The sequence below is a fragment of the Hibiscus syriacus genome, unplaced genomic scaffold (assembly GCF_006381635.1).
Source record: "Hibiscus syriacus cultivar Baekdansim isolate YM2019G1 unplaced genomic scaffold, ASM638163v2 tig00112429_pilon, whole genome shotgun sequence".
Lineage (NCBI taxonomy): Eukaryota > Viridiplantae > Streptophyta > Magnoliopsida > Malvales > Malvaceae > Hibiscus > Hibiscus syriacus.
Window position 1 is genome coordinate 436,795 of NW_024063330.1, and position 21,463 is coordinate 458,257.

A 21,463-nucleotide genomic window follows, 5' to 3' on the forward strand; every position below is an offset into this window, starting at 1 on the left:
TATAGATGTGGCAGTCGGCAAGTCTGTGTGCTAAGTTTTTAACCACGGATACTAAGATAAAACAAAAATTAAATATTATGTTACGATTTTAAAAATTTAAAATTTCAGATACTAATCACACACAAGCTAATAGTTTATATAATAAACGCATAATTTATCATAAAAAAAGTCAGATCTTAAAATTTGAATCAGTAAATTTTAAACACAAGATTCATACCTATACTTACCATCTAAAACAAAGAAGTTAAACAGTATAATCTCTTTCATGGTTACATAGGGATAGATAGAAGATGTGTTAAGGTGCAGTCGCATTCATTAAATATTTTTAATTTATTTATATTTTATATAATTTCTTTTTATATTTTAAAATTTTATAATTTCGCACCTCCAATTTTTTAAACACACATCCCATCACATAAATTATTGTGTTCGGATTAGGGGTGTAAACGAGTCGAGTCGAACTCGAGTATCGCAGCTCGACTCGAACTCGAAAACTTTAAATATAAGCTCGACTCGACTCGAAAACTCGCGAGCCTAAAATTTTCAAACTCGACTCGAACTCGAAAGATAATAATGAAACTCGACTCGAACTCGAAAATGCTCAAACTCAAAAAAAAAATTCAGGAGCTCGATTGAAGCTCGAGACTCGAGCTCGATTGAAGCTCAATTTTGAGCTCGATTCAAGCTCGAACTCAAACTCGAATTTGAACCTACAAAAATCTTATATTGCATTTAAAATATATAAATAATTTTCCCTTTAATCAACAATCACCAATACATTATAATATGAATGTATGAACTATAAAAATCTAAAAAAAATAAAAATACAATTACAAGAAACTTAAGATAATTAATATATGGTGCAAATCCACCAGGAGGAAGCCCGAGACAGTGCGCTACCCACGTGAACCCACCGAGGAAGACCCATGCTGGTCAGCCATCCACCGAAACCAATGTTGTTGTCGCCTATGCTGGCCATGCTCGAATCCATGCCCTGCAGACACACAAAACAAGGGATAGAGCACCAAGCACAACAAAGGACAGAGCCTGCAAATGCTGGCCATGCTCGAATCCATGCCGTTACACGTCATTTAGAAACAACCTGTTAAAAAAAGACTAATAGGTATAATAGAAAACGAGTTAGTTTTGTTTGTCTAGACTCTGGAACAAGTGGGTTGTCAGGGTTTGGATCAGTCAGTAAGGAGCAGATTGAGAGCAAAACATGTTGTACTAGTGTTAGTTTTGTTGACAATGTTTATACATTGTACTATTTTAACCATGATATTAGCAGGAGTAAGGACATACCTTGGAAATGGTTAGTGCAGGGCTCCATTGTTCTTTTAGGATATCAAGACAAATGCTCTCGTTGCTGTTGATGTTTGGATGGAAGACCTTGGTTCTAAATGCAACCTATACAACAAAACAACATTGTCTATGAAAAGAGTGTGTAGAGTATCATACGAACAATCATCAACACTAGAGTAAAACATCGCGGGTGAAGTAAATTACCTTAGGAGGCTTGAAAGAGTAGTCCGGAGGAAAATGAATCGTAACTAAAAATACACCTCCAGCATAAGGGCTATCGGAAGGGCCCACGATTGTTGCTTGCCAATGAAACATGTCTTGAGCTACAGGACCTATTAAAAAAAAGCATCCAAAGGTTACCTAAATGTCATCCATTGATGCACAAGTCAAAGTTCAGATAATAATAATGAACAGTCTGAATCGGATCAAGCAATTCTAGTATAGGAACCGAAAAGTTTGTCGATTAAATCAAAATCAAGTTGGAAGGCAAACAGACTACATGAAGATCAAGGCCTAAGGAAGGGATTTGCTCATTTTTCATGATGAAAACATTCATTTTCAACAATAAGCAGCCCTAACGTATATAAGGGTAAACGAGCTAAAGCAAATACAAGGAGTCAAGTTTGGAGCTTTGGGGTTTTAAATTTTTAATCGATTTTATTCATAAGCTAAAACTAAGTACGCAGTTAAAAACAATGGAAAATGTAGGGTAAGCAACATAAACAATGAGATCAAAGTATGGTATTGTTGGTAAAGATATATTGACGTTAGGCGGTAGAAGATGAAATGTTACCAACACTGCAAGAAGTGGGTGGATCTTTCTGCAAATCCCTGAGTTCCTTCAAAATCCGCTTTGAAGCCATGACGCTCGAATAGAAAAGAACGCAACAGAACAGAGGACAAAACAAAAATTCTTTCTAGATGGACAGGAGTCAGGAGAGAAAAAAAAGAAACGAAAAGAAAGCTAAAAATATAGAAGGGAATAACAAGTTAGAAAAGTATAAAGCTTTGAATTCAAGGATCAAATTTTGAAGGCAGAGAGATCCCTATCCTCTTCTCCACCCGCAAATCCCTTGACTTTTCACTTGAAGCTTCAAACTAAGACACACAGAGAGAGCAATTTTGCTATTAGGGCTGTGCGACTGTGTTTGGTATTTTGTGTGCGTGAGTTTAGTTTAGGTTTAGTTAAATTTAGGTTTCATATTAATTTTTTGATAAATTAAGTTATAGTCCCCCAAACTTGAGCACGCTTTTGTAAATCCTTATTTTAATTCTTGATTTGTATGTTGAATTTTGCGTTTATTTAAATTTAGTCATTAGTTTAATATGTATATGCATGTTTAATAAATTTATAGTTTGGTATGTTATATTTTAATTTTTGTATTTTAATCACATTTGTTTAAATTTTCTTATTTGTTTTAAATGTTCAGGTGTCATTTATGTTATTTTCCATTTTATTTTAGCTTAAACCGAATAGTATCAATTGCGTATAAGACCCTAAAGTTTATACACATTTTGTATTTAAGTCATTGGTTTAATTCCAATTTTGTAAGTTTAATTTTACATTTACGGGAATTTAATCATCATTCTAAAGTTAGTATATTTAGCTTAAATTAGTCCTCACATTTAGGTTTCTCTTAATTTAGTCTATGTTTAGGATTGTTTTCTTTAATTAGTTATGTATATTTATTTTCCATGTTGATATGTTTATGTATAAGTATGCTAATGATTTATTTAGGAGTCACATAACATCATTTTGCATAATTTGTATGTGACTTTCATGTGCATAACTTAACTCCTATCATATAATCGGGTTTAGGGGTTAAGGTTTAGTGTTTAAGGTTTATAGTTTAAGGTTTAGGATTTATGGAATAGATTTTAGGGTTCATTACAAAGACATTAATTAATCGACTTAGTATCGATCTATGAGGTAAATATAATTTAGGGTTTAGGGTTTAGACTTTATGATTTATGTTTTAGGGTTTATGGTTAGGGTTTAAGGTTTAGGGTTCATTATAAAATATATTAATTAAAATTTGAGGGTAGTTGTATTATAGAATTTTTAATATATTTTTAAAATGTTATAATTATCAATAGTGTATTTTTAATAATGTAATTTTAAAAAATCTAAAATTATAATATAACATTTTTTCGAGCTGCTTACGAGCTTTTCGATTCGAGTATCGAGTAGCTCGTTTCGGCTCGTTAAGAACTCGAGTCGAGCTCGAGTCGAGTTCATTCGATCCGAGTATTTATCGAGCCTTGATCGAGTCGATCTCGAATAACTCGCGATATGTCTCGTCTCATTTACAGCCCTAGTTCGGATGTACACCAAACAATTATAACCATTTCTCAATAATTTCTTATTGGAGCGTGCATTTCACTTGGCTTCTTGCGCGTCTAAAGTTGTATCAACTCATTCCTCGTCACTCTCTCTTTTGGAAAAGTTGGCTTGGGATATTTTCTCACAAAGCGTAACGACCAACGGCGCAAATATAAAGACGTAATAACTGTAACCCGCTCTTGAACTTCATCGATTGCAATCGGAGCTCCGGGTCTATTAATGGAGCCCATCTCATTTTCCCTCTCTTTTATATATCTGTCTCATTTTTCGCTTTAATTTTCTTCTCTCAAAGAAAGCAAAATATCGAAAAGAAATAAATTAATAATATAATTTTTCCCGAAAATGTCGAGTCCCTGGGGCCGCATCGGCGCGTGGGCCGCCGAGGCGGAGCGAGAAGAAGCGGAGGAACGTGCGGCTGCGGAAGCAGAGACAGCTGCTGGACACACGGCTGAATCTCAGAGTTTCCCTAGCCTGAAGGAAGCCGTTAGCGCGAAGCCCAAGAAGAAGAAGAAGCAGACTCTGTCGGAGTTTTACTTGGGGACTTACTCGTCATATGGCGGGGGCGGATTGGGTGGTGATGCTAAGGTGACGGAATACAATAGGCTGACACCCCAAGAGATGATGCTTCTCCCTACCGGGCCCAAAGAACGTTCCGCCGAGGAATTGCAGTATGGACGTCTCGGGGGTGGGTTTTCATCTTACGGGAGAACGGGTCCACATGCAGGTCGGGGTATGCGTCACTACGAAGATAGCGATGGATCGTGGGGCTCCGGAAGGAGGCAGCACGGAGGTTTTAATGAAGAGAGACGGGGTCCGTCTTCTAGGGTTTCTGATTTCGATCAGTCGTCGCGTGCTGATGAAGTGGATAATTGGGCAATGACAAAAAAAGTAATTCCTTCAATGGATTCGGGCAGGCAAAACCGGTATGGTGGGCTTGGAACTGGAGGAAGTGGTGGATTCTCTAAGGCTGATGAGGCTGATAATTGGACAGCTGGAAAACGGTCAATTCCAACTCGATCTTCAACTTTTGGTTCGGGTTTTGCGGACTCTGGACCAGAGCCTGATAGATGGTCCCGAGGTGGTGTTCGCGACCCTGGACCGGAACCTGATAGATGGTCCCGAGCTGGTGCTCGCGACCCTGGACCGGAACCTGATAGATGGTCCCGAGCTGGTGTTCGCGACCCTGGACCGGTGCCTGATAGATGGTCCCGAGGTGGTGTTTGCGACCCTGGACCGGAGCCTGATAGATGGTCCCGAAGTGGTGTTAGTGATACTGGACCGGAGCCTGATAGATGGTCTCGAGCTGGTGTACGTGACTCTGGACTGGAGCCTGATAGATGGTCTCGAGGTGGTGTTCATGACTCTGGACCGGAGTCTGATAGATGGTCTCGAGGTGGTGTTCGTGAATCTGGACCGGAGCCTGATAGATGGTCTCGAGGTGGTGTTCGTGACTCTGGACCGGAGCCTGATAGATGGTCCCGAGGTGGTGTTCGTGACTCTGGACCGGAGCCTGATAGATGGTCCCGAGGCGGTGTTCGTGACTCTGGACCGGAGCCTGATAGATGGTCTCCAGGTGGTGGGGGCGGAATCAGGGAGGAAAGGCCTATATTAGCTTTGGATCCACCACAAGGGTGGGTGAATGAGCTTGTGGTTAAAACAAATAAATCGAATCCTTTCGGGGCAGCAAAGCCAAGGGAAGAGGTGTTAGTAGAGAAAGGACTGGACTGGAAGAAGCTAGATTCTGAAATTGAAGCAAAGAAGGAAACTACTAGGCCTACCAGCGCTCATTCCAGCAGGCCTTCGAGTGCGCAATCTAGCAAGCCCGAAGGTCCCCTGCAGCAAGGGATTGAAAATGCAATCAAGCCTAGGCCAAAGGTCAACCCTTTTGGTGATGCTAAGCCTAGGGAAGTTTTGCTGGAAGAGCGAGGCCAAGACTGGCGTAAGATTGATCTTGATTTAGATCGTCGCAGGATTGACAGGTTCCATTTCAATTCTGTAATCATTTTGCTCATAATTTATTGCAAACTTGTCTTAGTGGGATTTTGTTTGAAGTTTTAACTGATTTTGATATGTTTCATTTAATGTTGTTACTTGTTAGTGCTGGATTCAAGTGCTTAGCATATTTGCTTCAGTAAATTTCCTTAGCCGTTGCGACTTTGCCTTCATTGCAGATTGTTTTATACTCCCTAATCCATGGGTATGCTGTACTATGTTGTCAATAAGGAATCCTTCATTGCTAAGTTTTTGAGGAGTTAGAAGAACAGTTAAAATATCATGATAAATTATATTTTATCTTTTTGGTGGTTGCTCCGTTTTTTCTTCAAACCACTAAATCACAGTCCATGTTCAGATTGTTGCCCAGAACCATATATGGCATGTGAATTTTTCCAAATGTCTGTTTCCTGTGGAGGGTTCGGTTGTTCTTAAATGGGTGTTTATGTATAGTGTAAAAGACAATAGATCATGCAATGCGTGTCTTGCACTCTGCTGGGAATTGATTTGAGTATAGGGTTCCATTTTGGAATGGAATTTTCGACTATGAGTTCCGAACAGATGTTTGGCTTCTGAGTCAAGTTTGAACTGATTTTGATATGTTTCATTTAATGCTGTTACTTGTTAGTGCTGGTTTCTAAGTGCTTAGCATATTTGCTACAGTAAATTCTCTTAGCTGCTGCCACTTTTCCTTCATTGCAGATTGTTTTATACTCCCTAATCCATGGGTATGCAGTACTATGCTGTCAGTAAGGAATTCTTAATTGCTAAGACTTTTGAGGAGTTAGAAGAACAGTTAAAATATCATATCATAAATTATATTGTCTTTTTGGTGGTTGCTCCGTTTTTCTTCAAACCACTAAATCACAGTCCATATTCAGCTTGTTGCCCAGAACCATAAATGGCATGTGAATTTTTCCAAATTTATGTTTCCTGTGGAGGGTTTGGTTGTTCTTAAGTGGGTGTTTATGTATTGTGTAAAAGACGGTAGATCGTTGTATAAAAAAAAATACAATAGATCATGCAATGCGTGTCTTGCCCACTGCTGGGAATTGAGTTGAGTATAGGGTTCCATCTTAGAATGGAATTTTCGACTATGAGTTCCGAACAGATGTTTGGCTTCTGAGTCAAGCTTTTACATTTTTTTCATGCATTAAATTCACGTACTGTTGTATTATAAAATTTATTTTATTTATGAAAACACAGCCAACTGAATTTTTGGTCGAGTTCAGAACAGAGGTTTGGCTTCTGAGTCAAGCTTTTGCAGCTCTTTCATGCATTAAATTAACATGCACTGTTGTATTCCAAAATTTATTTCATTTATGAATACACAGCCAACTGAATCGTGACTTAAATCCATTCTTGGTTATGTTACCATATAAGCATCGGGGCTTGTTGAATGAGAAGCTTTTATTTTTTTTTTCCTTTCTTGGTGAGTTAGGGAAGTAAAATTATGTTTTTCTTTCCACTTTTTGGCCCAGGGGATTCTTTTTTCTAGTTACGTTCTCTTGACAGCTAAGCTTAGTTTGCATATTCGTAAATTTACATGCATTTACTAGATTTAAAATGTTAAACGTTGCTGTTGGTTTGTTATCTTTGCCACTTGTTGCCTTTTGGTGCATGAGGACAACAAAGATTCAGTCCTTAATAATGTTCAGAAGTTGCTTATGTACTGAAATAGTGATATTCTCTGGGATTAATGTGGAGCATATGTAAGCAAGTAGCATATGCACTGCTAGCCGGTAGGTCCCAAACAGTTACCTATTGCCTTTAAATTTGTCTTTTCGGTCCAAGATTAAAGGCATGATGATATTACAACCCTCACCCTGTCCTTCCATCAAAGCAGTTTTGTTAAAACTCTTCTAGGCTTCGACTCTTCTTTATGGTTCTCGAAGTGCTTTGTTATTGTTTTTATGATTATATGTTGTTTTTAAGTCATTATGTGATATTTCAAGCTTTCTTTCATCCCTTTGCGAGATTATTAATGCAAATGGTTATAAGCTCTGCTTATTTATCAATTTCATTTTGTGATATTCCATTTTTCTGTTCTAACAGAATGCTTTGCTGTATTGATGTGATCCATTGTGATTTTCTGTGTAAGGCTGTAATCTAGATGGATTCAGATGCTCCAATTGTTCTATGGAATTGCTTGTTATTGTTTATAAATCCATTTAGTTCCCTTCTTGTTTGCAAGCAACTTTTGAATATATTGCCAATGCCGTTATGTTCTTCATTTCTAATTAGAAAAAAATGTTTCAGGCCAGAAACCGAAGAGGAAAAGATATTGAAAGATGAAATAGATCATTTAAAGAAGGAAGTTGAGAAAAATTCGACACGGAGTTCAGAACCTGCCAGGGACCAACACTCTTTACATGAAAAACTTCTTCACAAGGAAAGGGAATTAGAGTTGCTGATAAAAGATTTGGAGAACAAAGTTAGATTTGGGCAGAAAGCTGTTGAAAGGCCTGGATCTGGAGCTGGCAGCTTCTCCGATGGACCTCCTTCTCAGTCTGGATCTATTGATAGCTCTAGAAGTGTAGAGTTCACGAATAGGCCTAGATCTCAGGGTACTGCAGATGCACGGACAAGGCCTAGATCTCGTGGTACCGCAGATGCATGGACAAGGCCTGGTGATGAGCGAAGAAGATTTCAAGGTGGCAGGGATAGAGGATTTCAGGGAAACAGAGACATGGAAAGGTAAGGGTATAAAATATCAGCAATTAAATCTGTCATACCTTTACTGCTTTTTATTTGCTCAATCATCATGGAAAACTTGGCGTCCTTGTCTTCCCCTATTTTATTCTAATGTCGTTTTTCATGCATCTTTGAATCTTTCTTTTTTCTTTATGGTTTTTAGTGAACTAGAAACCAGATTCGGAAGCTGCATTTTTGTTTTGTTCCTTTATAGGACCGATACATGTTAATTGAATGAAGCGTTCACAGTCATTGCATTTGTGATGCTCTCTTGCACATTGTAATACCAGAGTCTGCAACAATGCATATCTGCTCACAGAAATCGGACTAATGAAATCATGATATTTTTTAATATTGCAGGCCAAGATCGAGGGAGAGATGGTGAACCGCAATCGGCATTGCTTTGTCGAATTCCGTCAAATAACCTTTGACAACATGGACCGATAATATTTTGTTACCTTCATGCTTATTGCTCTGGTAAAGTGGGGTAAAGGATTCTTGAGTATTGTAACAAGGAACTATGCATTATTCTCGGTGCTCTCTTGTAAAATGGCCTTTCCTCCAGTTTTCTCCCCCGTATTTTTATTTTATTTGTTCTTTATAGAGCAATGGGACTCGAATTTTGATTAAGAAACATTGTTTGGTTCACCAGTTTTTATCTTCAATATTCCTTTGGTACATAACGTTTTAGTGTCTAAAGAAATTTTCGTTGAAAATATGTATTTATCATTTTTTAATTATATTTTTAGGTGTCTACCGATGATGGTGGCGGTGAGGGTCAGTGTCGCCCGGCTGACCGGCATATACCCACCCTTCATGAATCTCACGAATTCTCCTGGTTTATTTCAGAATTTAATCCTTTATACTTTAAAAAAATTCAAAAACAATCTCTCTAATTTTATGATACAGGTACACGACTAATAAACAATATATATTTGGACAAGGTTAACAAATAATGAAACCTTATATATGACATTTAGTCATATATCATGAGACGTCAAAAATATCAGTTTGGGCATGTACCAATGCTTTCTAATATTAAAAATAGTTTTCTTAAGCATTACAGAAAATAGTTCAATGAGATAACAATACTAAAATTTCCAACCATTTATATGTTTAGAATTAGGAAAATAAATAACCCAATAATATATAATAGTATATTTAACTTCAAAAATGATTTTAAACGTGTTTTACGAAAAATAAATTAAATATAAAAACTAAGAATAAATTCTACATGTTTTGATAGATATATTTTTTTATGAATAGCAATCATAGGTGGCAGTAATTGTGTGATGGTAAGATAGGAAAAATTTATAATTTAATATAGAGAACGAAGGAAACATATCATCTTATCATGTCGTTAATGATTTAATATTTTAATTGAGTTAATATCCTTAAACCCTAGTCGCTCACCCTTTCTTTTTTTTCTTTGAGTTTGTATCATTTTTTATAGATCAGATCAACTTTTTCTTCTTTAATTTTCTTTAACTGGTAGCAACACTGACTTTGATGCATGTTGCCTACCACTAATTCTCTTTTCTTTCTGTTTTTTCTTTTGTTTTTTTAATAAAAATAATTATGCATGTGTTGCACGTTTATCTTTATCTTTATCTTTGTGGTCTTTTTTTTTATTTTTTTTCGGTCGTTTGTCCGTTCTTTTATTTATGTTTTCTCTGGGTTGGATTTGACAACGCCACGACTAATCAAGATGGCGCTTATTTGAAATCTTGTTGATATTCCCTGACATGAACCTTTGGATTGAATTTGGATGCGTGATTTTGCGTTTATGGAAAGTTTCTCACGACGCTCGGCTCTGATATTCAGTTTTCAGTGGTATTTCAATAGCTTAATTCGCTTTTGTGGTTCATTTGCCGATGCATTAGATTTATTTGTATATATTTTTGTTCAAGTCTCTTGGTTGGGGTTTTAACATTTTCTATGTATGGTACTTATATGATTTAAAGTGACTAGTTTCAATATTATATTTTTAATCCCAATTTTTAGATTCATTTTTTAGATAAACGGTGAGCCTCATTAAAAACCCCTTCTAGTCATAATCAGGGGAAAAGAGTGCCCAAATTCTATTACCGGGAAACCATGTCACAAGATACATAAAATGCAATAATCTCAGGACAAACCGAGTCAAAGAACAAAGAACTACCCAATCGTAATGCCTAGGCAGCCAAAGTATGTTCTACCTTGTTGCACTAGCGTCGTACGAACTGAATTACAAACTATGCATTACAGTCAAACAAATTTCAGGCTTCCACTGAAATCTTGTAATGGAATCATCAGGTGGTCTATCTCGGATCTTGTTCACCACCATAGCAGAATCAGACTCAAATACCACATTCGTCCGTTGGTTCTCGATAGCAAAGCGCAAACCAGCCACAATTGCATGTACTTAAGCAATCCCAGCTTTCCCACAAGATGGCGCTGAGACCACCATACCCCCTAGGGGTAACCCAGCAACATCATGAGCTATTATACCCAATGTCGTCATTCGTCGTTGCGGATCGAAAGCCCCATCAACATTAACTATAACAACTCCAGGGTCGAGCGGACGCCACTTCTGTTGGGCAACACTAGCCGGCACCTATCGCGGTGGAACTCTGGTTGTCCGTGCTCCTCCACGAACAGTGGAATTCCTGGCCGATTTAAACGCATTCTGGAGCACCTGCACTTTTAAAGCTATAAGCCACAGAGGTTGAAGTTTATCCTCATGGACTAATTTTTTTCCTTCCATTCCATATATTCCAAAGTAGAACCGCAAAGTCAGTGAAACGTTCAATGGCGAAAAACTGCAATAACACTTCTACCCAACTTAAACTAGATTCTTCGGTGCGAAACAAGGTACCCCAGAAAAACCAGCCTCTTGCATGGCCACCTGGGAATACCAACAGCCACGCAAAGCATGAGCAGCTATTTCCTCATCAGCTTGGCACATAGGACACAATCCAAATCCTAAACATACTTCCCGAAGACGTTTACCAACAGACAATCCATCATGCGCCAATCACCACATAAATATATATGTATTTTTGGAAGAACCGATAATTTAGCACTGTGAGAATAGTTGAGTGACTAAGTATGTGATTTACCACTGTATTTTTTAACAAAGATAACAAATTGGGGCAAATGGGGTAACAATTTTTAGTTGAGGGAGCAAAAAGGTACGAAAAATACTTTAAGGGGCAACTCGATAAAAAAGGTACAGTTAGGGGGAAAATATGCAATTAAGCCTTTTTATAAATCTATATTAATTTTAAGTTTTTTTTTAATATTATTAGTTAAATCCCTCCCATAATTTTTAAAATTCTCATCAAGCCTCTCAAAATTTTAAAAAATATAATTATACCCCAATTTTTCTAAAAAAAATGTAAAGTGAACCCTTCAAAAATTTTGAAAAATTTAATTTAAACTGCTAAAATTTTTAAAATTTTAAGTTGGACCCCAAACTTTATCACAAAGTTCTATCATTGGATCCGCCACTAGCTTGATCTGACTTGATCCTATTGAGTTAGATTTTTAAAAAAATAGATTCTATTTTGACATCGTCAAATTTTTTAAGGATAAGCTTGGACCACATCGAATTCATGTTCGAAGTGAAAAATACTAAATCTAACCGTACTCCAGAATAATTGTATAATTGATCTTTATATATTTAGAGGTATTTGTTATAATATCTTTTATGTAATCAAGTCTCTATTTTATTTAATAAAAATGAATCTCTCTTCATTTGTTATTTGATCAACCCTAATCACTACTCACAACATGAATACAAGGCCTAATCTACCTCCTTGGAGCCCATCATCAGTCCTCATACTGAGCCAATTGCCCAAAGTGGTCAGGGTCGATCCAGAGCTAGAAAAACCCAAAAGCCGAAATTCCTAGAGTAAGGGCAAACTCGGAAACTAGAAACCTCACCCCTAAATAAAACCTCCTCAATAACCCTACTTTTATTTTGCCTCTCGCAGCCGCTCTGAACCCTAATTTCCCCTCCCTAAGCTGCGCACCGATCCAGAAAATGACAACCCGCTTCAAGAAGAACCGCAAGAAGCGCGGCCACGTGAGCGCCGGCCACGGCCGTATCGGCAAGCACCGCAAGCATCCGGGAGGTCGCGGTAACGCCGGAGGCATGCACCACCACAGGATCCTCTTCGACAAGTATCACCCCGGGTATTTCGGGAAAGTCGGTATGAGGTACTTCCACAAGCTCCGCAACAAGTTCTACTGCCCCATCGTTAACATCGACAAGCTCTGGTCTCTCGTCCCGCAAGACGTGAAGGCCAAAGCCAAAAAGGATGCCGCCCCGATGATCGACGTGACCCAGTACGGCTACTTTAAGGTCCTTGGAAAAGGTGTCTTGCCCGAGAACCAACCCATCGTGGTTAAGGCTAAGTTGGTTTCCAAGACTGCCGAGAAGAAGATTAAGGAGGCCGGTGGTGCTGTTGTGCTCGCCGCCTAGGTTATGCTTTTTCCAGTTTTCGCTTTGTTTTTGGATTTGAAAGACAGTTCTGTTATGTTATTATCTTGTGTTGTTCGGAGTTAAACTTGAAATGTGATTTTCAATTTATTTTGGCCAATTATATGTCAAGTGTTCGACTGTTTGCATTATTATGTTTGTTTTGCTGTGATCTATTTTGCTGAATTTTCTTGATTCAATCCTCTAATGGCTTGGTTTTGTGTGTGGTGGATTAAGTGACTCGCTGCGTATGCTGAATGCCTGCAAATTCTTTGTTGCTTATGGTTACGGTCCTCTGAAGAATATTTATGTTTTCTGATTGGCTATTTAGTGGCCTAAAAGAATGCATTGTTTTGTTTTATAATTTGCTTATGGATATGGTCTCTCTGTAAGCATATTTATGTTTTCTGATGGGCTATTTAGTGGCCTGAATGCATGGTTTTGTATTTGCATATTTGGAATCAGGGATTTGATGTTGGTTTTATGTTTCTTGTTAATCATTTCCAAGGCAAGTGGAATTGTAGGAAGGGGATGCTGTACCTTCTTACTTACTATCGTGACTAATAAATCATTTTAGCATGGGCGATAGGTTAACCGGGGTTTGATCGAGTCGTGTTTTAAGTTTTATATGAATACTATATGTAGTTGTTCGAGTTCATGTAATTACCCTCTTTAATTATTGGAATTGATCTTTTAACAAAATCCATTAAAAATATTAACTGAGAGGACAAGTTGACAATGTAAGATCGATAACAGCTTCTTTAACTTGTGAATTGGATGAAAATAAATCTGGGTATTGGTCCAAGAGTGGCCACTTAGCTAAGAGAGGTCAAAAATGAAGAAATTGCCTTTTGTTTTGCTTTCCTTGAGCCTCCATATTTCATTCGACACTGTAAAATAGTAAGACATGTTAGAACCAAACTATATGCATGCTTTTTTTTTTGTTCTAGCTACTTCAAGTTCAGTGTCTACATATGTTCAGAAACATTCATCCCTAGAGCTACCATGGTATCCATCTGGAATGTGAAGGCTATTTACACAGGTTTACGCAGGAAGTGTTTCCAGAGAAAGCTAAAGTTGTTTCAAAAGCTGTCGTTGTTGCAAAATCTCGTGAGCAACTCGAGCTCGACACTATGGAAACTCGGTAAAAACTCGACTTGGATTAACTCGACACGAACTCGAGCTCGACTCGAGATCTTAACGAGATGAGTCAAGTAAAGTCCAACTCGACTCGATGAGTTTGAGAGCAGCTTGTTAATTTTTTATATAACTTTTTAGTAATTATCTTAACAAATATTTTATTAGAAAATTATTAATTTACTTATAAATAATAATAAAAAATGATAAATGGCTAATCTATTGCTTTTCTAATAAAAAATAAAAAAATGTTAAATTATTCATTAGTGTTATATTACATAAAAAAAATCCTATTTATTATTTAATGTATTTAAAGGTTGTTACTTTATAGTTTTGACTTTGAAATTGTTTTATACACTCTTTTGATAATTTTTTTTGTTAAATTCATTAATTTATGTTTATATTAAGCTCTATATAGTATTAGTATATTTTATTTGTAGTTAATAAAATAAGGTAAAAATTCAGTGAGTTTAACAAGTAACGAAGTTGAGCAACGAGTATCGAGCATAACGAACAATTTACTTAACGAGCAACGAGTTTCTTTAATTGGTATGAGTATAGCAAAATTTTAACGAGCAATGAGTTGAATTGAGCAACAGAAACGGGCACCACCAATGGATGATAACTTCACCATCAACAAAATATTATAACAAATGGAATTTCATAGAATTCCTAAAATATTACAAAGTGGTAGAATGAAGAAAACAAATGGGAAACAGAACTTTTTGGGATACATTCAAGTGAACGTGCTTTAGGCTTATTTATAATTGAGTTTCAAGGACCAAACTTACAAATAAACTAATAGTTTAAGGATCAAATGGTAATTTTCCCAACAAGTTGGCAACTTGCAACATTTGGTATCCATCATAGCCACTTATCAACTTGTGTAGCCAACTTATGTAGCAAAATCAAACTTGAATTCTTTAGTGGTTGCAAAATTGAATTTGAATTCTTTGATGACTACTAATTTTGACCAACACTTGTTGATATTCAAACACATAGGCTTGTAAAATTACAAGCCACATATAACAAATCTCCACATTGGCTTGATATTTTCAAGCCTACTCAAATTCTTCAACTCCCCAAATCTGATGAAGTTATCCTAATGTAGTGTCTCTAATTACGCTCACAAGCATCGTATACCCGAAGGTGCTCAAACTTTTAGGATGTTAATCAAGTTCAAACAATGATTGAACTTGATTACTGTTACCACCTTGATCATCATATCTGCATGATTTTCTGCTGTCGTAATATTTTGAAGTAGAATCTTTCATTCTTCAAAATTCTCACGCACAAAGTGATAGCTCACATCGATATGCTTAATCATTGAATGGTATGCTTGATTTTTCGCTAAGTGAATAGTGCTCTAACTGTCACAATAGAGACAAATGTGACTTTGAACAACTCCTAACTCCTCCATTAACCCCTTAAGCCAAATTACTTCTTTCACATCATCTGAAATTGCCATATACTCTGCTTCCGTAGTAGACAAAGTCATTGTAGACTGCAACGTAGACTTCCAACTTACTGAGGCTTTAGAAAGAGTAAATAAATACCTAGTAGTTTATCGACGCTTATCCAAATCTCCAGCATAGTCAGAATCAACATATCCAACCACAAACTGACAAAGTTCTTCATCCTGTGCAAAAACTAAAGCAACATCAATGGTTTGTTGGAGATACCGTAGAATCCATTTCACAGCTTGTCAATGTCCTTTTCCAAGATCATGCATGCACTTGCTCATAATTCCAACTGCATGTGAAATGTCAGGACACGTGCACACTATCACACAAGTGTATTTCTGCCTCTTCAAAAAGCTATCAAATCGTTTGTACCACTGCCTCAAAGATTGCTTCAATCCATATAATGATTTGTTCAGCTTACAAACTCATTTCTCACAACCACCATATTTTCACCTTTTGGTTGAGTCATATAGGTCTCATCTTTCAAATCACCGTGCTAGAAAGTCACCTTTGCATCAAGTTGAGCTAGCTCCAAATTCAACTATGTTACTAAGGCCAACAATATTTTAATGGGGGAATGTTTCATAATATGGGAAAATACTTCATTGTGGTTGATTCCCTCCTTTTGAGCGTATCCTTTAGACACCAACCTTGCCTTATAACTAACATCTTTCTTGCTAGGAGATCCGTCTTTCTTTGCAAATACCCACTTGCATCCAATTGCTCTTTTACCTTTCGATAATTGTGCCAGATTCCAGGTGTTGTTCTTTTAGAGAGATTGTATTTAGTCATCCATGTCACTTTTTCACTTGTCATTTTCCAAGCTTTGTATTGCTTCTTGGTAAGTTACGGGGAATATCATCATTAACAACTGGAAGAACATAGGCCACCATATCAACAAAATCGAGCAGGTCTACAAATCTCTCCTTAGCTGTGTAACTGAAAGTGGTTATGGTATCTCCAATGGTTTTTGGGTTTAAACATCTTCATCTTCTGATTCTTCTATTGGAGTTGAAGAATCATTTGCATCAACTTCAGAAATCATCGTCTACGAATACTCTATCTGTTTTGAAGTATGCTCCACCTGCTGTGGAGTATTACTTGTTTGGATAGCTCCATTTGTTATATTTTTTACTCTAACAGATTCATCAAAGGTATCATATCCGCTACATATTTTCTTTTTGGTTTCTACACACCAGAGGCGGAATCTCTTCACTCCATGGGCAATTCCAATAAAGAGAACCTTCTTTGCTCTCAGATCAAACTTTGATTCCTTCAAATGATAATAAGCAGTGGATCCAAACACATGTAAGAAATCATAATCTGTAGAAGGCTTTCCAAACCATACCTCCAACGGTTTTTTTCCTCATATTGCCAATGACAATAGACGATTGATGAGATGACCAGCATATATTACAGCCTCATCCCAAAATGCTTTGCCTAACCCAACATTACACAGCATACATCAAACTTTTTGCAATAATGTTCGATTCATAATCTCTGCCACCCCATCCTGATATGGTGTATTTCTAACAGTGAAGTGTCGAACAATATCGTGCTCCTGGCAAACGTCAAAAATGAGTCATTTCTATATTCCCCTCCATTGTCTTTCCTAAGTCGTTTGATCTTTCTACCAGTCTGGTTATCAACCATATTTTTCCATTTAAGGAAAATTTATAGCACTTCATCTCTAGACTTCATCAAATAGACTCAAACTCTTCTGGAAAAGTCATCTACAAAAGTTACAAAATAATGTTTTCCTCCCAAAGACTGTGTTTTGGAAGGACCCCACACATTTGAGTTAATATAATCCAAAATACCTTTCGTATTATGGATTGTTGTGTTAAACTTCACTCTTTTCTGCTTTCCCAGAACATAATGCTCGCAAAATTTCAATTTGCAAGCCTTTGCACCTTTCAACAACCCTTGCTTTGCCAGAATTTGCAAGAAATTCTCTACAGCTTATCTCAACCACATATGCCACAACTGGGTTGTGTCCAAATTGTCGCCACTAGAAGCTACTACAACTACTCCAATAATTGTACTACTTTGTTAGTAATAAAAAATATTTTTCCTAATGCCCTTCATCATCACAAGTGTGCTGATGTGACTTTCAAAACTTTATTTTTCATATTGACAACTGAGCCTTTGGATTCCAAGACTCCTAACGAGATGAGATTTTTCTTCAAACTGGGCGTGTACCGAAAATCAGTTAGAACTCTAGTTGATCTATTTTGATTCTTCAATCAAATTAAGCCTATCCTAATAGTTTTACAGGCATTGTCGCTGCCCATATAAACAATCCTCCATTTAGTTATACTAAATCGGAGAATCACTCCCGATTAGGGGATATGAGATAGGTGCAACCCGAATCTAATATCCATTCATCTGAATGGAATGTTGATGATGAAGCAACCAATGATATATCAGAGTCATTGGCGTCATGCTCTACAACACATGCATTTGAAGCAGCTTTTCCTTTCTTCTTCAGCTTCGAACAATCTTTCTTCCAATGACATTTCTCATGACAAAAGACACATTCATCTTTCTTAGTATGGACTTTGACTTTGATTTCCCTCTCCTCTTTGGCTTTTGGTTTTTTGATCGACCTCTTGTCACCATGGCCTTCGTTGCTTCGTACTTGTTCTCCTTCTTGGTTTTCTTCCTAAGCTCATAATTATACAAAACATCAGTTATATCTTTAAGGGTAACTTGATCCTTACAATGAAGTAACGACGTCTCAAGGTGATCAAATTTATCTGGAAGAGATGATAACAACATTAAAGCAAAATCTTCATCTTTGAAGGTTTCATCAATGTCCAACAAATCTTCCACTAGTTCATTGAAGGCAGTGATGCATTTATTCATATTAGTGTGTAGTTGATAATCAAATCTGAACAATCTTTTCTTCATGTAGAGGAGATTTTGAGAGCTTTTCTTTAGGAAATTTTCCTCTAATACTTTCCACAGATTACTTGCAGAAGTCTCGTTCTTGTAACTATACTCCTGCTCCTTGAAAAGACAAGATCGAATAATGTTGCACGCCAAACGATTGATTGTTCCCCATTCTTTTTCTTCCATATCTACGAGTTTTTCTTCCTCTGTGGTAATTTCTAGACCTTGTTGGAATAAAACGTCCTACATATCACCTTGCCACATGCCGAAATGACCGGATCCATCGAATAACGCCATTGAGAAGTTTGCATTTGACATCACCCTCCTCGTCTGTTTGGATGAAGAGCTTGATGTCTCAACTGATCCGTATTTGATCATTTTAAAGCTAACGAACACTATTCAACAACATGAACTTGATATTTTTAGCAACGGGATCTACAAGATAACGTCAATCGAAGCTCTGATATCAATTATTGGGGGAAATCGAGTTATTTTCCACACGAACGTTTGAATATTGAAACACAATGGAAAAACCCAGTAAAGAACAATAATAGAGAGAACACACCAAATTTACAAGGTTCAACAAAAATATCGTTTACTCCTCATGCACCACCAACGGATGATAACTTTACTATCGACAAAACATTACAACAAATAGAATTTCATAGAATTCTCAAAATATTACAAAATGAGAGAATGAAAAAAACAAATAGGAAAGAGAACTTTTTGGGATACATTTAATTGAAATTTCTTAAGTCTATTTATAGTTGAGCTTAAAGGACCAAACTTACAAATAATCGAATAGTTTAAGGACCAAATAATTATTTTCCCATGTACACAAGTTGGTAACTTGCCAACTTGCAACATTTGGTATCCATCATAGCCACTTGTCAACTTGTATCAACTTGAGATAGAATGTGGACAAACTGTTGAGTGAGATCAGATTATCATAGTACTAAATTGTGGTTGTGGTCGTAGTTAACTGCAGCGTTGCAGTTGTGGATGTTATGTACGTTATCGCATGATTTCCCCCTTAAAGATAACTACATTTTGTGTTGCAAATGCGATTTACAATGTCGCGGTGATCTTAAAAAAACGTTATAACGCGGTTGTTACTTTATGTTACAGATAGAGGTGCACAAAAAATACGAATATCCAATTTTACGTAAAAAATATCCGAAACCAAATTTGGGAAAAATCTTTTTTTTAACCGGATCGGATATTTAAAAATCGGATAGTATAATTGGTTTGGAAAAAAATTGGACGATCGATTTTTTTATCGGATTAAAAAACCGGTTTGAAAAAACCCAGATAAAAACTGATTTTTATCCGAAAAAATCCGGTCTGGGGTTTTAAAAACTAGCTGTTAATATAGCCGTTGGGGTTTTTTTACCCTTTTTTGACCATTTTTTCCTAAAAAAATTACCATTTTACCACCCAAAACATGTATAAATAAGTTGGGGATGTATTTGGTTGTTTACAACTTTCTCAAATCTTATTACACAACACCTAAACATATCTCAAATCTTATTTTTGTATTTTTTGTTCATCATGGCTACAAATACCGGTTTTTTTATATCTGGTTTTTTTAAAAAATCAGTTTTTTTCAAACCGAAACCGGTTACACTATCCGGCCCTCCAAACCGATTAGGACCCGAACCAAATTTTTTAAAATCCGATTTTTTGACTAGGTGAAAAAACTGGAACGATTTTTATCTGATCCGAATCAAATTTTTATCTGAATGTGTGCATGTCTAGTTACAGCTGAAATTTAATAATCAGATGGGAATAAATAAAGGGTCATGCCATTAATGCCGCAATGGTTGGAATCCATTGCTTTCAGCCTTCACTTTCGGCTCCACCTTTTGTATCCACCAAACCCTCAAATCAATTAAACAAATTTATTGCCTTGTCAATCTCCATACATTTTATTTCCACTAATTTTATTTATATTTGATCGATCCCTCTACGCTCATATTTTATTTCTTAATAATGTTGCAACTTGCAAATATTCTTGTCAATATTTAATAGCATGAATAACAAGAACGTGAACATATATGAGTATTTTTTATGAATAAATTATAAATTAAAATTTATATAATCATATTAAAAAAAAAACTCAAAATTTAAAAATTTTAAACTGTAAATTTTAAATTTAAATTCTAAAATATAATAAGTAAATATAAACATAAAAAACATATTTTGAAGAAATAGATAAAGTTTATTTATTTTATGAAAGGGCAATTTGAAGCTGATAAGTGATAAGACCAAATTTAAATAATTATCTTCTGGATTGTTCTTTTTAGCTGAAATTCAAATAATTATATACATAACTGATAACATACATAGACTATCACCGTAAATATCTTGCACTCACTAATTAAATATTTATTTATGGTAAATTATATAAATGGTCATTAAATTATGATGAAAATGATTTTCTTGATTATTGAATTTTTAAAAATAATAAAACGATCATACAATTTATTAAATTATTATAAAACAATTATTACAAAATAATCATTAAAATTTATCATTATTATATAACGGACAATTACAATTTTGTAATAACTTGATAAATTTAATGATAAATTAGTACAAAATAATCATTAAAATTTATCATTATTATATAACGGACAATTACAATTTTGTAATAACTTGATAAATTTAATGATTATTTTATAACATTTGACTCTTTAGTGACTAAAAAGATCATTTCAACATAATTGAGTGACTATTTAATGTAATTTATCTTTAATTTAGGGTAAGCTATTAGTTTTGGTCCGTATCTAAACTTTAATTCTTTTTCAAAACTATACTTAATGTTTAGTTTTATTTTATTTTAATATCCGTCGTTAAAAACTTAACGCGTTTAATACATAAACTATCATTTTTGGTCCGTTTAAACTTTACGCTAAGTTTTGAACGATGTGTTAAAAAGAAACAAAAACTAAAGTTCTTAATGGCATATGTTAAAATAAAATAAAAAATAAATTTTATGTATGATTTTAAAAAAATTAAAAATTTACGTATTAAAAAAAGACCAAAACTAAGAATTTAAGTATTAAAGGAGAAATTTACTCTTAATTTTTAGTTCAATAATTGTATAGGAAGGAAAGACGACAATAATACAGCTAAAAGTCCCACTAACAAAGTCCGGTTGTGTTC

General features: G+C 35.7%; 3 protein-coding genes across 6 annotated transcripts; 2 read left to right on the top strand and 1 right to left on the bottom strand.

The window, feature by feature from the left end:
* Positions 1-1,065: 1,065 nt before the first annotated feature.
* LOC120179587 (SUMO-conjugating enzyme UBC9-like) lies at positions 1,066-2,183 on the bottom strand. Its single transcript, XM_039185155.1, has 4 exons — positions 2,099-2,183; positions 1,510-1,637; positions 1,306-1,410; positions 1,066-1,116 (listed from the first exon to the last, which is right to left on the bottom strand). Exons 1-4 carry the CDS (start codon positions 2,166-2,168, stop codon positions 1,081-1,083), a joined length of 339 nt encoding a protein of 112 aa, XP_039041086.1. The 5' UTR covers positions 2,169-2,183; the 3' UTR covers positions 1,066-1,080.
* A 1,284-nt stretch (positions 2,184-3,467) lies between these two features.
* On the top strand, positions 3,468-12,911 carry LOC120179586 (60S ribosomal protein L27a-3-like). The gene is made up of 2 exons (XM_039185154.1): positions 3,468-3,492; positions 12,360-12,911. Exon 2 carries the CDS (start codon positions 12,363-12,365, stop codon positions 12,801-12,803), a length of 441 nt encoding a protein of 146 aa, XP_039041085.1. The 5' UTR covers positions 3,468-3,492; positions 12,360-12,362; the 3' UTR covers positions 12,804-12,911.
* On the top strand, positions 3,921-8,881 carry LOC120179585 (eukaryotic translation initiation factor 4B2-like). 4 transcript variants are annotated; one of them, XM_039185151.1, is made up of 5 exons: positions 3,921-4,727; positions 5,043-5,177; positions 5,223-5,628; positions 7,901-8,338; positions 8,696-8,881. In XM_039185151.1, the coding sequence occupies exons 1-5, from the start codon at positions 3,992-3,994 to the stop codon at positions 8,718-8,720; spliced, it is 1,740 nt and encodes a 579-aa protein (XP_039041082.1). In that variant the 5' UTR covers positions 3,921-3,991; the 3' UTR covers positions 8,721-8,881. The 4 variants fall into 4 exon arrangements, with proteins under 4 accessions (XP_039041082.1, XP_039041081.1, XP_039041083.1 ...); XM_039185150.1 differs by having other exon boundaries at positions 5,043-5,628; positions 7,901-8,194; positions 8,231-8,338; positions 8,696-8,857; XM_039185152.1 differs by having other exon boundaries at positions 5,133-5,628; positions 8,696-8,867.
* Positions 12,912-21,463: the final 8,552 nt, after the last annotated feature.

Bases quoted from the DNA above. Each gene is read 5' to 3' on its own strand.
- LOC120179587 (XM_039185155.1), bottom strand. From the start codon at position 2,168: ATGGCTTCAAAGCGGATTTTGAAGGAACTCAGGGATTTGCAGAAAGAT. The intron at 1,638-2,098 runs GTAACATTTCAT...TTTTTTTAATAG, and splicing joins ACCCACTTCTTGCAGTGTTG to GTCCTGTAGCTCAAGACATG. The intron at 1,117-1,305 runs GTATGTCCTTAC...TATACCTATTAG, and splicing joins CTGCACTAACCATTTCCAAG to TCTTTTTTTAACAGGTTGTT.
- LOC120179585 (XM_039185149.1), top strand. From the start codon at position 3,992: ATGTCGAGTCCCTGGGGCCGCATCGGCGCGTGGGCCGCCGAGGCGGAG. The intron at 4,728-5,042 runs GTGGTGTTCGCG...GATGGTCTCGAG, and splicing joins GCCTGATAGATGGTCCCGAG to GTGGTGTTCGTGAATCTGGA. The intron at 8,339-8,695 runs GTAAGGGTATAA...TTAATATTGCAG, and splicing joins GGAAACAGAGACATGGAAAG to GCCAAGATCGAGGGAGAGAT.
- LOC120179586 (XM_039185154.1), top strand. From the start codon at position 12,363: ATGACAACCCGCTTCAAGAAGAACCGCAAGAAGCGCGGCCACGTGAGC.